Raw genomic sequence first — 16,631 nt, 5'->3', positions numbered from 1 at the left:
ACACAATACCTATGAAGTTTTGATCAAGTAGTTTACTTGAAAATCTCAACCATATAACTACAGTTACATGATTCACATCCCATGGAAAATTGATGATACATGAAATTGGTTTCTTTGATGGACATATCGGAGTAAAACAACCATGGTGTGAAATGACTTGTATGGTTTTTCAAAGTGTCTCATTCAGCGTATGTGTGAGGTTGAAGTGCATCTCAAATAGAGTGACAAAATGACACAAGAAAGACGGAAAGAAAGCAAGCAAAATTAAGTATACTCAAAAAACCATTTTGTCACACAATTGACAAAACAACAATGTACATAGAACTAATTTCAAATTTACATATCAATATCAATATTCAAAACAAGGATTTATTACCTTGCCATCCTTGATTTAAATCTCTTTAAAGAATATGTTCCTGAATTCTGCATAGCAAACAGTGATGTCACTTTTACTGTGAAGCCTCTGAAAAAGTAATGGAAAAAGAAAGTGGGTTGGGGTGGAGTGAACTATGCATTAGAAAATGCCTGTACCTATACACATAAAACAATTTGTAGACCATTCTGTTTTGCAACTCTAACATGAAACAATGACGACAGTGCCGTGTATCAACATGTTCCAGTGATACAAATTATTGAGAGTAAATTTTTTCAAAGACTGTGAGCTGGCAAGATTAGCATTTTACAATTACTTTACAATGTATGAATGTCTATTCAAGTGTATTAGCAAAACAATTACATGTACTGGTAATCAATAGAATCAATACAGGAAGATTGTTATGTACCATCTTTATCTCATGTGAATATCAATTTACATGCGAATTTTATTTGTTCAAAGAATTCAATGACAGAATTGTCATTGTTTTGACAAGTGCTGACAGGTTTTGTGTATAGGGTAAACTCTAGCAGTACCAAAATTAATCTAAGTGAAGCTAGAATTAAATAAGAATACAATGATCTGCTTAAATATTTGCAGTTTAATCACCAGAGTATTTATTCAATTTATTGTATAAATGGAGTACAACATAAACAGAGGTTGGCATGTGAATGTTAGCAGGGTTTCTAGTCATAAAAGGTAATACCACAGGTAAATTCATTTACCAATATTCCAAAATTTTAGCAGAAACACAGCTACATGTATACGTATTGTGTTTCAAATACTTTGAATTTGATTTACATCACTATATGTTTGTAGATGAATGTTATTTCCACATAAAAAGATTTCTCAGTTGATATGCATATAAATATGTTATAAAGTAGAAATTTTATTTGAACATGATAAAATTGGATATTTCACTCAATGGCTATTGTAAATTTTGTTAGTGCATAAGAAGATGTACAGGAACATTTATGGTTTAGTCTTGTGTACCATTATATTTCTTGGTGATTATGGTCAGCTGGTCAATTTCTTGACAAGGTAATGAACATGTACTGTATTTAAATGTCCTTTAGTTTTGATTATGTACCGGTATAGCAAAATAAATTGATATTCATTTTGATTGGGAAGAGAAAACTGGTCAGAAAATTTGTTTAATCAATCATGAATTATTATGTTGGAGGAAAAAATGTATTTTCATTGTCTGACATTTGACATGCTTTCACTGTACCATACAGAGTATGAACATATTTCCCAATAGATAGTATATAAAACTGATTATGCCAAGTAAAGGATATAGTAATGTTATCCAATTCTATCATCATATCACTATGAAACATCAAAACATATTCCATCAAAGAGAACTGAGGTTCTCATTAATCTAATAGGCATATCTTGTAAACAGTGTGTGATGTTTTTAAAACAGCTGCAGTACAAGAAGACAGCCTAGAGTACATTTCACCATGGCATGATAATGAATAACAAAGCCTGTGTTATATAAAGCATCACATACCGGTACTTAGAAACATATGCTAAATCAAAGAAAGGTCAATAATTGATGTTGCTTTATAATTGTAAAATGCTTGATAAAATTCTAATTGTGAAGTATTATTGACAATTACATAACGGATTATTGAACATTTTACTTTTTGAATGTCTCTACATCCCCATGATAGTCACCCTTCCATAGAACACTTAAACATTAATCAACATGGTCTATCTTTCAATCAGATGATAATGGCTGTTCAACCTGAATGGTTTTATAAATATGTCTGTTTCTGAAAAGACTTTGCAAAATGGTTTTTGTTATGATTTAAGCCAAACTACCAGCATACAACCATTAAAGTACTCATAGCAATTTATTTCTTATCAATGCATTAGACTTAACATAGAATTTACTGCAAAGCAATAAAGAAATTATGCTCTATTCATACAACTATCACATCATACCATGGAACTATACACTAACCACTGTTTGAACAAACAAACTGAGTTGTTCCAAAGCTTTCAATTATTAATGTAAGACTGAAAACCTTAAGATTGATTGTTTATCAATCATGTATATCAACTTTCCTTAATACTGACATTTGTAGAAGTTCCACTGTTCACACACCATAAGGATATCTGCTGAAATGGTTTCCCTTTTGGTTGTTTTTCATTTTGAAGTATTCAAACTCATGGGAATTGTGTAGTAGTCTGCATGGAAAATTTACAAAAGTTAACCTTGTAAAATGACCGGGATAATGGTTTCTTTACAAAGCAATCTTCATCTAGCTTTTCTTTAAACAGATTTCTAAAGTGTCAAATATTCATGGAAGAGAATAGTTCTCTATCAAATTTGATCTTGCTGAAGCTTTATTTCTATTGAACATTAGTTTTGCAGGTTGTAAATTGTACATGAAACTGTTTTGACCTTGACCCTTTCAGACCTGATCCACCATAAATCAGGAAAATTTAGACATGTCAACAGAAAACAAGCATTATCATATACCTAGATTCACTTAGGCATGTTAACCTATGGGAAAAGGCGCTCTTACAGGTGTGTAATAAGTTGCCGTATCACGCCCAGGCACACTTTGCCCAAATAAGGTAGTGTGCGCGCTTTTTCGAACTTTTTCATTGTCGTTGCTACGCGCGTTGCTATCCACGTACATTCCATTTGAAAGCACGTCAGCACGAGATTGGAACCATTTCTATGCTCTTCGCTCGTAGTTTTGAAGCAAATTGTAGACAGTTCGAATCTTATTCCGATCAAAATTGGTTTAAAACAAGTGCTTGATAGTCTCCTCTCAATGTTTTGCTGAGAAAGTGTATTTTAACGAGCAGGATCAACTACTCATCTGTGCTCATTCTGTAGTGACATTGTCGTTCGCATAGAACAAGCTCGTGACGCGTTCCACAACAGAACAAATGACAACATCGTACATATTAATCCGCAAAGTTGCGTGGCTCATGTTTTTTTTTAATTTACGCCCATAACTTTAACAAAATTTTATTGATAAATACTGAAACATATCACAACCGTTCAATAAGCTATATGATAAAACCTTTATGCCCAGATACGGGTTTTGTGGACCTCAGTCGTACGGCGTACGGCCCTCGCACGCTCGAGCCCTTCGCCGTACAACCTCGGTCCGCAAAACCCGTATCAGGGCCATAAAGATTAAAGTTCAATGGACATGGTGTTATCTATGGGTGTGGTTCGTCTTGGCAACAACATCATTTGTAGAACAACCACACCTGGTAGTGCCATGATGTAATATCAAATTGAACTTCCAGAGTACATCAAAGAGATCAGACTTCATACAATAATCACATTGTCAGACTTCTACACATGTATGCCACCTACAGTTAAGCATTTCCTCTATAGTATGGCAAATGCATTATAATAATAAAGATGTTTCTGCTTCAGCAGTTTATTCACATTAAAAGGCTTTATGGCTTGTACCTATAATATTATGATTATAAAGACCAACTGGTGGCATGCAAAGGTGTTATAATACGTTATGTATTCTCATTCCTAATTACATTACACAGAAAACTTTTCAGGAGTAATATATCACTTTTGACTTTGCTAGTACTAGTGAAGTGATGTCATTAACAGACACTTTATGTGATGTGTCTTAGTCTAGCCATACCCTTTGAGTTGTTATCATTTGAAGTCCCTTGTACTGCTAACACAATAAGTATCCAAACCAGTATGTACACAGAACATTTTTGTAGATAACCAATCTATCTGGCTCTGGTTTCTCTGCTAATGAGCTATAGACTTGTGTACTTGTAATAACATGCAGGTAGGAAATTCTATGCTGTGTCAATGCACAGATTGAAATAACTGTCATTTCTCATTATTGTTGCAAAGAACATAATAATTTTCATAACAAATATGAATACTATATTTGCCTTGAAGTGAGTAAGATAGCCAAGAAACCAACATGGACCTCTGTCTGTAAAATGTTAAGTTCTAATTTTGAGGTACATTTACATCTCTGTACAATGTCATAAAACAAAAGACAACAAGGTGTAAAGACAAGGTCAATGCAACGATAGGTGAAGGTGATTGGTCAATGTGACAAGCTACAAAATTAAAAGAGGTGTAATTACTTGGCCAATGGGACACCATACAGTATAACCATTTAGCAAACAAGTCATCGTTGATGACACAGTCCCCACTTGTTAATGGGTACTTTGATTACAAGTCCTCAGAGAGGATAGAGTCCTCTTCATTAATTAGGTCTGTGATAAAAATACTTTGATACAGATGGCACTCAATGGCCAAGAATGAGTTCCATGGTGATGAAAACATAAAACCAATGTAGGCCACCATCCTAAAGTTCATAAAATGAGTCAACTAGGAATTAATCAACAGGGTGTTGCAAAACATTTTTGCATACAATCCTAATACTTAATAGATTATCACTGGTACCATATTTCATAAAGTTTGATGCAGTATTTACAACAAACTATGAGATCAACATCTGTATCAAGTTTCATCAAATTTGACGTTGTATTAATTTGTGGCTATATCACTCTAATTAGGAAAGTTCATTACATATGCAATTACAAATTAATTAAAATGACACTGATAAATGTCTTTTTCAATGTTAAAGCAATGTGAGCTTAACATCTGTGCACAGTTTCATGAAATTTGTGCAGTATTTCTTGACATATCAGCCTACTTACAAAACTTCAATAATTGACATGTTACTGCTACATGACGTGAAACAAAATGACGAGCATATGTATGAAATAGGTCAATGTCCTTGTACCAACTTTGAATGAGTCTGAGTTATGGCTCTGTACATTAGAAAATTGTAACAAAATCACCGCCATGCAGCGATATTTGATCTTACTGTTTAAAAAATCAACACGTACCGTATATGTATTACATAAGTCAATGTCCATGTACCAAAATTGAATAAGATCAGTTGAGACTTGCCAGAGTTATGGCTCTCGACATGAAACAACCATAACAAAATTGCCACCATGTGGCCATATTTGACCACCTTGTGAAACCAATCGACATACATATGTATAAATAAGTCAATGTCCTTGTACCAACTTTGAATAAATTCGCTGGATACATGTCTGAGTTATGGTTCCGGACATGAAAAAATCGGAAAAAAAATGGCCACACGGCGGCCATATTGGATTGTATCACAAAGCAAATCAATGTGCATATGTATGACATACGGTAGGTCAATGTCCTTGCACTAAGTTTGAATAAAATTGGTGAATAAAATCGTACGTGTCCAAAGGACGTGAACAAATTGTAACAAAATGGCTGCCATGCAGCCACATTGGATCATATCATGAAACAAATTGACGTACATATGTATGACATAGGTTAATGTCATTGTACAAACTTTGAATAAAATCGGTTGAGATATGCCTGAGTATTATGGCTCTGTACATGAAAAAATCGTAACAAAATGGCCACACGGCAGCCATATTGGATCAACTCACAAAACAAACTGACATGCATATCTATGACATTGGTCAATATCCTTGTACCAACTTTGAAAAAAATCGGTTGAAACATGTCCGAGTTATGGCTCTGTACATGACAAAATCATAATAAAATAGCTGCCTAGCGGCCATATTGGATCGTATCACAAAACAAATTGACGTGCATATGTATCACATAGGTCAATGTCCTTGTACCAACTTTGAATAAAATCGGCTGAGAGATGTTTGAGTTATGGCTCTGTACATGAAAAAATTGTAACAAAATGGCCACACGGCAGCCATATTGGATCGTATCACAAAACAAATTGACGCGCATATCTATTACAGTGGTCAATATCCTTGTACCAACTTTGAAAAAAATCGGTTGAAACATGTCTGACTTATGGCTCTGTACATGAAAAAATCGTAATAAAATGGCCGCCTGGCGGCCATATTGGATCATATCACAAAACAAAGTGACGTGCATACATCTATGACATTAATCAATGTCCTTGTACCAACTTTGAATAAATTCAGTTGAAACATGTCTGAGTTATGGCTTTGTACATGAAAAAATCGTAATAAAATGGCCGCCTGGCAGCCATATTGGATTGTATCACAAAACAAATCAACATGCATATCTATGACATTGGTCAATGTCCTTGTACCAACTTTGAATAAAATCGGTTGAAACATGTCTGAGATATGGCTTTGTACATGAAAAAATCGTAATAAAATGGCCGCCTGGCGGCCATATTGGATCGTATCACAAAACAAATCGATGTGCATCTGTATGACATATGAAGTAATCCTTGTACCAAGTTTGAATGAAATCGCTCCTTGCATCTCTGAGATATCTGCGTGAACGGACGGACGGACGCACGCACACACGCACGCACACACGCACGGACGCACGCACGGACATGACCAAACCTATAAGTCCCCCCGGACGGTGTCCATGGGGACTAATAAGCTGCGTCATTCCCCAAGTGAATTGGTAATGTAAAAATGCTGGTTCACAGTAAACTGCTTACACTAGAATAAGTTGACAAAGTTTGATCAGTAAAAGGAACTAGGATAAATATTTTACAACTGAATGCATCAAATGTAAAATATTAATAAAACAGCATTATTGTTCAACTTGAAGTAGTTGTAGACACATGTTGCACTGTGTTATCTATGGTGAGAAAAATGTGAAGTATTCAGGAAGACTGACCTCTACAGGTGGGTTTTGGACAGTAGAAAGGTGAAATATAAAATTTGATGAAATACCAAATGTAAAGTACAGAGATAAATCTACACTGTAAGATCATTTATAACTGTGACATGACATTTGATAAGATGAATGTTTACTTTAATATTGTTATGTCTGCTATAAACCATCAAACATCTGACAGCTTACAAACTCATTACATGTCTATAAGCTACCACTCTGAGCAATCAAAGTTACAATATTTGCTGAGGTTAACAGGGAATGGTAGCTGAATATAGCAATGAAAGGGGTGATACCAAATATTGTCATACCTAGGCATAGATATTATGCATGAGAGTAAAGTTTCAAATATTGCTTTCCAGTGGGAACTGTAATATTAACAAATATCAGAATTTTTGTGATTTTATTTGAAAACAGATTTATATTAATATAATAAGATAAAGATACATGGGCAAACAAAGTTTGCACAACTAGGAGCAAAATCAACTGACTTAATAGGTTAGGAATATCTAAAAGTCACTGGAATAAAAATAAGCTATGAAGAAATCTGTGCAAAGAACAGTCTAAACTCTTAAAAGTCTGCATTTGGAACTATGCCAGCACTAGTCACTTTGTATATAGGAGTCCTCCTTCATGTAATATCACATAGTACTTTGTTTGCCTGGTATGATCAATGAAAAGTCATTACCGTTGTCATCTGTTATTTCCAATTTAAAATTATTTCATTATGTCAGCATGAAGTAATTACTTTAATGGATGAAATGACCAGGTTGTCATGTCACAGACATGCAAATTCATTGGTAGGGTATATACAAAGCAGTGATAAAATGACCAGGTTGTCACATCACAGACAGACGGCATATACAAAGCTTCACATTTGTCAAGTGGTGAGAAACAAAGATATTCACTGTCTTCCTTAATAAAAGAGAAAGGGTTGCTGATTTAATAATGGCAATCTCAATGGTAGTATCCGGTATAGAGTCCGGTGTAGAGTCCGGTAATAAACAGGAACTATAAGGTCATGGATCTAGGAAGTTTATGTGTGCAAATAAAGTTAATGATTTGTTGTATTTGGAGATTGCTGTTGCCATGAGATGAATCAATACCAGATACTACTGGCACTATGGAAGTCATTGAATTCTTTCACAACCAATGCTACCAACAAAACAATATGTTTATCAGGAAAGTCAAATGCAATGCTAGAGAAAGTGTTACACTATCTACTTTACATCTTCTGAAGTTTCTATAATAGTTTCTAATATTGGCAATTTGCTGGGTTTTTTTTTCTCTTGGTGTCATTACTGTAAAAAAGATTTTGTGAGCTGTATGCTTTTCCAATTTAGGAAAATTCAACATAAGCACTTAAAAAATCTTATCTCACATCAGAACACAATGTTATTGGGTACATGTACTTGCATTTATAGATTTATTATATGATAATTTAATTTATGCCTACCACTTTTAGAAATACTGATAGTGATATCCCATACAAATCAAACTTTTTAAGTACTAAAAAAAGCTCTAACCTTTCTGAGTTTAGGGCACTAAATCATTGTGCTTATAACAAAGTAAAATGTAATTTATGACAGAAATACATGAGAGTACCTGGTACATCAAGGTTTTTACAGTCCTGCCTTAACAGAGCAAATATGCAAATGTTTACAACACCATCATTTTACTTGATAAACATCAGCCTTTTTATTTCAGCTAAACCTGGTGACAAAAGTGTGCCCTATAACCTAGTACACAAAAATGAGCTGTGGATACAAATAATATTTTCATTTAACATTCACAAAAACGTCCTGATTTGGCTTAAAGAACGCAGCAATGTAGTGTTTAACCCTTTAGCACTGTGGTTTGGTCTAATACCATTATTATGAATATCAACTGTTCACCTGCTTATGGAAAGTGGGCAGTGTAGTCAGTGAAAAGTGTTGTAAACTTTTGCTCAAATTCCACATGAATCCCGTAAAAATTTGACTGTTCTTAAACTATATATTTCAAGACACACTTTTCCCTGGGAACACAGTACTTATCAGCTCTGGTATGTGAAATATAATGGAACAAAACTCAGTGATGATTTTGTAGGTCATTACAGCACTCCTACTTATCTATAAATCAGGTGTGACATCAGTGCATTGAAATTTAAGAGCTGTTTCTCAATTTATTCAACGTACAACAGAACAGATATTGGAAATTTATGAAAATTTATTGATATTCAAAAAATTCATTAATCTAATAAAATAGAGGTGTAATGGCCTTCAATTTATTTGGCAAGTGTCAATTTTCATCGGTGAAAACTAAATACTCTTAGCCAAAAATATGTACATATGATAACGGTTTATTGTTTCACTTAATAACCCTGTATGACTATTTGGTAGTATTGGAATAAGACAAATCAACAGTGACATGTGAAAGTATAGATATATAGTGGAGTGATATAAGCAAACATGCTAGAATGTTATCATTACTTACATATGTAAATAATTACTGTATACATAATTCTTTCATATCGCTGATTTTTATAGTATGCATACTGTTGTCTTTTGATCAACTCATCAAAGTTCTAAGATTGTTTAAAACACTGATTTGAACACTGAAACCTTGACATAGATGTATTTGGTGTAAAATGTCTTACCTGTCCCAGCATGCTTTGCCCATGAAATAATCTTCTGCAATGTATTTGCCTAATTCACTCATTCCACCTGCATCTTCTAGGATGGATTTTCTCATCATACTTGACATTCCAGTCACACAGTTAATACCAATTGCATTGGCACCAAGATACATTCTTGCATGAGCACCACCAAAATAAACCTGTCAGTGAAAACACATTGGGCACAACATGTAAAGTACATGTAGGTGCATTTCTAAAAATCTCTGCTTCAAATAAATCTTTGAATTCCAAGTATGTGACTGCAGAAATTATACATACTACTGGATATGAAAAACATTCAATCTCTTACAATATGACACTTGGAACAGTTGTCAATATTAAACATATACCTTTTAAATGGAAAGTGTCCTTGTCAGATAGACAATTCAATACACTTGTAATTTGTAGATTGAAACTGTATCTGTATTGAAAAGGTGCCATGACTACATAGTGTTTCTGTAAGAACATTTTGTTATAGTACTACTACAGAAGTTGTTTGCTTTGTTAAGGTGAAGATATTTCTACAAGTTACCAAGCTTTATAACACAGAAACAGAGCAAAACCACGATTCCATGCGCCACAGAACACGCAAATTGTTGCCAAAAATTTAGGGGAAACACATTAAACAGAAACACTAACATTATTGAACTGCAGAAGACATTTACATGGCTACGCACTCAGTTGAATCAAATAAAGCTGAGGCTAATCATGCAATGCATCCATCAAAGTTGACATATATCCAACTACTTGGTACTGTACAAATATACAACTACTTGGTACTGTACAAATATCCAACTACTTGGTACTCTCTAATGATAATAATTCATATCTTTTTAGAACAAGTCACGTTGATGACACAGTCCCCACTTGTTAATGGGTACTTTGATTACATGTCCTAAGAGGATAGAGTCCTCTTCATTAATTGAGACATGCCCAAGTTTTGGCTAAGGACACGAAAAAATTGTAACAAAATGGCTGCCATGCAGCCATATTGGATCATATCAAGAAACAAATTGACAAACATATGTATGACATAGTTTAATGTCCTTGTACCAACTTTGAATAAAATCGGTTAAGATATGCCTTAGAGTATTATGGCCCTCGACAGGAAAAAATCGTAATAAAATGGCCGCAAGGCAGCCATATTGGATCGTATCACATAACAAATTGACATGCATATGAATGACATTAGTCAATCTCCTTGTACCAACTTTGAATAAAATCCGTTGAAACATGTCTGAGTTATTGCTCTGTACATGAAAATATCGTAATAAAATGGCTGCCTAGCGGCCATACTGGATCGTATCACATAACAATTGACGTACATATGTAAGACATAGGTCAATGTCCTTGTACCAACTTTGAATAAAATCGGTTGAGATTTGCCTGAGTTATGCCTCTGCATATGAAAAAATCGTAATAAAATGGCCACACAGCAGCCATATTGGATTGTATCACAAAACAAATTGACATGCATATCTATGACATTGGTCAATGTCCTTGTACCAACTTTGAATAAAATCGGTTAAAACATGTCTGAGTTATGGCACTGTATATGAAAAAATCGTAATAAAATGGCCGCCTGGCGGCCATATTGGATCGTATCACAAACAAATCGACATGCATATCTATGACATTGGTCAATGTCCTTGTACCAACTTGGAATAAAATCGGTTGAAACATGTCTGAGTTATGGCTCTGTACATGAAAAAATCGTAATAAAATGGCCGCCTGGCGGCCATATTCGATCGTATCACAAAACAAAATGACGTGCATATCTATGACATTGGTCAATGTCCTTGTACCAACTTTGAATAAAATCGGTTGCAACATGTTTGAGATCTGGCTCTGTACATGAAAAAATCGTAATAAAATGGCCGCCTGGCGGCCATATTGGATCGTATCACAAAACAAAATGACGTGCATATCTATGACATTGGTCAATGTCCTTGTACCAACTTGGAATAAAATCGGTTGAAACATGTCTGAGTTATGGCTCTGTACATGAAAAAATCGTAATAAAATGGCCGCCTGGCGGCCATATTGGATCGTATCACAAAACAAATCAACATGCATATCTATGACATTGGTCAATGTCATTGTACCAACTTTGAATAAAATCGGTTGAAACATGTCTGAGTTATGGCTCTGTACATGAAAAAATCGTAATAAAATGGCCGCCTGGCGACCATATTGGATCGTATCACAAAACAAATCGACGTGCATCTGTATGACATATGAAGTAATCCTTGTACCAAGTTTGAATGAAATCGCTTCTTGCATCTCTGAGATATCTGCGTGAACGGACGGACGCACGCACGGACGCACACACGCACGCACGCACGCACGCACGGACGCACACACGCACGGACATGACCAAACCTATAAGTCCCCCCGGACGGTGTCCGTGGGGACTAATAACCTAGCACAATTGCTATAGTTTGACTGATGTATACATTGGGATACACATGTGTGTTTTACTCATTCTAATAAAAAATTGACATGCACAGGTATTACTTTGGACAACTTTATCTGTTTATTGAGAATAAACTATCATGAATTGAAAATTCAGAAATATACAACATACATGTCTACTGGTGATGTGTTGATACTGAAAACTTAAATTTGTGAATGCTTTTTGTAACCTAGTCATTCTGATTGCCAATAGATTAAGCTTAAATCAACTACTAGCTACTGTTGATACTGACATATACCTAACGCATGCAACACCAAGAAACGCAAAACACTATGAGGAAACCTGCCAAAAGTACTTGGCCGATAATTAAACACTGGGAAGCAGTTAAGTTTATCTATTTCACCATATGGTAGAGTTTACCCTTCAATTTTACAAAACAAAAACACATCATGTATGGCAATACTACATGATGAAGTTAGGGATGATTTGACCACATGAAAATAAATACAAATGTAATACAAGATTTCTCATATTGCTTTCATGAGTAATGATCTTTTCTTTAACAGTCTATTAGTATTTCCACATATCAAACTGTACTGGTCCAGGCCCAATGACTCATTGTATATATAGGGTCTAGTACAGAGGACAGTGTCAGGCTATTCTACTGGGCCAATCAGGATACATTGCCTTGTGTTCTACTTGCATTACCAGTACCTGTACAGTGTACTTTAATAAAATGATAAAATTGCAATCATAATAGATTATCAGACAGAATATCCAGTGATACTACCTAACTCATTCATGGAGTTTTTTTATTTTTATACATGCAGAAAAGAATTGACATGTTCTACTTCTGTTTGTACAATGCTAAGGTAGAGTCTGTCCTAAAGAATGTTTTCATCTAAAAGGAGGTTAATTGTAACACTAGTGAAACGTTACAGTGTTTGTCATAAAGGTGTAAAAATACACCGCTAAATTATCAGCTGTTTACAACAACGCATCTCTAATTTGTCTTTCCATAGCAATTGTACAAAACTGGTGGATGTGTTTGACTTGTAGCAATGACATCAGATGACAGTCTCCAATTATTCATTTTCGTTGCATTAATAAAACATTTTGCTATAAGTATGAGATGATTAAAAGTAATTGGGGCACTGGTCTCCCAAGAGTACACCATGAAAGCCAGGTCTCACAAACACAATAGCTGCCTGTTTGTAGAAATGATGGTGTTGGAGGCTTGATATGAATATAATACATGAATTAATGTTGGATTTTTGCTATTACAGGAAGAGATGAGGGGTGTCTGTCCCTCAACCCTTGCCTTACTCTTTGCATCATGGCTAAGCTAAGCCTAAACACTCCAAAGACATGTATGCATGACATCCAACATAAGTAGTCTTCCTTCCTTTAGAAAATACACTTCCCATGGTACACCCTGCGTGACTTCCTGGATATATCTATTGATTTTCTTTAAGCATATTAATAATAAGCATTGTTCAAATATGCATTTTATCAAGTTATACTGAATTATTATCAATGAACAGTAATCATTGCTCTAAAGTTGTACATAATCAATACAATTTGTACAAAACATTGACTTTGATTATTTCACTGGCAGCTGATTTTATCTACCATTATAGTGTAGTGTAATTCATTCCAGCACTCAGTACTTCATTTATCTGTTGAAAAGTCTAGTTCCTGTATGTTAGCATACTGGCTATTAAAGGTCACACCTGAATGTACCCTGACATCATTCTAGTATCACTATTTCAGACCTTGATCTGATCAAAGTCCATCAGTCAATATTGACAAAAGTTGTACATCCTCTAATGAGATAAATATCTTGAATGAAAGATGAATAGATAGGTTTGCAAACTAGCTGTATGAGTTATAGAGGATTCCAGGCAGGATACAGACTGATCAAATGGGATTTAATATTTGGGTGGGTCTCTTATTGGTAATCACTTTATATAATAAATTGATGGAAAACAGGATTTGTATCAGGACACAAGCAGGATATAAGATCTAAGCAGCAAACAGTTTTCAAGGTGACTCATTGGCAAATATTAAGTTGCAGAACCAATACAGAATCTGTGGTGATTAGGAGTATTAGACAATACACAACAATAGCTTGTAACTATACAGGTATGCTGTTATGGAAAGTCTCTATTGGTCACTGTAAATAGATGACATCATGGCTCTAACTCAACTTGAAACACACATTCATCTTTACCAGGCAGTCAACTCTGACACCAAACCACAGAAAGTTATTTCATTGAAATTTACAAATAAGCAGATTTCTTGGAATGTGAATTTATAGTTATTTTAAGGTCAGTGACAGGCACTGTTTATTATAATTCCCTGATCAGAATTAAGAGCGTAAAAATCTGACTTCATTTTTACTGTGGAATACATTTCATATCCTTCAGAATGAGTACTGTAGCTTCAAGGATATCAGCTACAGTCTTTGTTGGTGTGGTCAACCCAAGGCTATTTCAACTGACAACAGTTATAATGCAAATTAATAACCTGTGGCAGGTTCACACAATGCTACTGTTAAAATAATAATTTAACCACCATATAGAAAGTTCAAGAAAGTTCACATGATGGTAGAATTATATCCTAGACAAATATTGTTGGTTTAATTGCAACATTTTTGTATTCTCAATCTGCGTAATCATTGGTAGCCATGGGAAGTACTGTGACCAAAGCTTTAATTATTTTCAGTTTAAGTAGAAAAAGTAAGGAAGTACAGTTTAGGTTCAAACAAATGCTGGAACACACAAATTACATGAAAATTGCTTTAACCTTCAACAAAATGACTTTCTCCATAATTCTTGTGTACACAAGAATTTCATTTGACATTTCATTGACCTACCAACAGCATAAACCATTGCATACATTGCAGTTTACACAATTTACCAACTCATTCTGAAATGATAACCTTCACTGAACAATATTGACACAGCAATCAGACTCTTTCATCCCTACAATCAGTAAATGTACATGTTCTTACCATTTCTACAATGCTTGCAAATCCTTTCCTTGGCAAGACATATGGCATTTGATGAACCACACCCACAGTTTCTGTCATGTGAGATACCAAGTCATAGAGTGTATCATTGTTAGCATGGCAACCTGCATCACTGACCATAATCAAATCATACTTGGAACATTTGTAACCCTGATTCATATTATTGACTTTTGGGTTGATGCCGACTCTCTCACCACCTGTAAATAGTATAACAGACACAATTAGTATTCACAACCTAACATGTACTTAGCAAATGATGAAAACACTTTCATGGTTTTTAAATTATTTTAATGCAAGAGCACATTCAATCATACATATTAAGTTGGCCCAGGAGTAAACTTCAAAGATACAATCAGTACTTAACATATTTTAGTGATCAAATACTCATTGAAGAGAAGGTCATGGTAACTATCAAAATTTACCAATATTCTCAAATCTCACAAACAAACATTTGTTTTAACTTAATGTGTAAACAAACAACACTTCTAGCCTTTGCTTTGCTTGATTGCAAAGGCATGGGAATGAAAACCTGTTTTCACAATACAGTTATCGACTAGACCGTTGAAAAGACACTAGATTGGATCATTTTGTCTTTGCAACACCTGATATCAGATTCCAAAGTCTGATTACACAGGTTCATGTCAGTCAAGAGTTATACAGACTTGACAATTTCTGTGAAAACATGACAGAGTAGCTAGTACATGTATTACATACATTATTATCAAATTGTACAACACAAAAGATAATAAATCAAAATCAATTTCCTAAAAATAACAGATATATCATTATGAATTATTGTCTTGTCTATAACAGGTGACAGGAATATCATGTAAAGGTTACACACAGTCAATAATGGTTGCAGACTTTGAACTCATTCACTGATCTCTAACACAGTCAATATTGTCACCTCAGTTTACACTCTTCAAATGTAACAGAAATATACGATTTGCAGATATGTAGCATCCCAGAAACTGTTGATATGTGAACAAGAAAAATATAAAATACATTTCAGATAACTCCAAAGACAACATCACTAATTATTAACCACTTCAAAATCCAAAAACAAATTATAACTTTTACACTGAACACACTAAATACTGTATACTTATTTGACAGTACAATAATATGCATTAAAGACCTGCGATTCTGTTAACTTTGGAATTCATTGACTGGGATGTCAAATCATTCACAAAATCAGACTCAGGTTTCATTTTGTGTTTGTTCATCAGTCTTCAAAATAGTTGTAATCAACATGGACGGAGATACAGCTGCAATATGACAGTGTTACTTGTGTATGTGTGTCTCATGCAAGTCATTAAATGTTAAATACTGAATACTAATCTATATCAATTTATTTACTTCAAACATTTTCAACGTAATCTGATGCTTAATTTGCTCCATACAATAAATGGCACTTTACATGTGCACATGTTTAACTCTAACAGAAATGATGTTTGGTTAATTATTAAACGAAATTTTCAAATTTACAAC

General features: G+C 34.4%; 1 protein-coding gene across 4 annotated transcripts in view; it reads right to left on the bottom strand.

Moving 5' to 3' along the window:
- The window catches only part of LOC139139416 (ceramide glucosyltransferase-like), a 39,034-nt gene that overhangs the window by 9,768 nt on the left and 12,635 nt on the right, over positions 1 to 16,631 (bottom strand). For all 4 annotated transcript variants that reach the window (XR_011553803.1, XR_011553804.1, XM_070708323.1 and 1 more), the window contains 3 exons: positions 15,123 to 15,337; positions 9,673 to 9,851; positions 377 to 463 (listed from right to left, as the gene is read on the bottom strand). Coding sequence is in view for 2 of the 4 variants with exons in the window: in XM_070708323.1 (XP_070564424.1) it covers positions 377 to 463; positions 9,673 to 9,851; positions 15,123 to 15,337 (481 nt within the window). In the remaining 2 variants the exon portion in view is untranslated. The remainder of the gene's footprint in view (positions 1 to 376; positions 464 to 9,672; positions 9,852 to 15,122; positions 15,338 to 16,631) is intronic.

This window comes from Ptychodera flava, chromosome 8 (genome assembly GCF_041260155.1).
Source record: "Ptychodera flava strain L36383 chromosome 8, AS_Pfla_20210202, whole genome shotgun sequence".
NCBI lineage: Eukaryota > Metazoa > Hemichordata > Enteropneusta > Ptychoderidae > Ptychodera > Ptychodera flava.
Note: the sequence above shows the minus strand (reverse complement) of the source record. Positions and strands in the feature narration are given on the sequence as shown.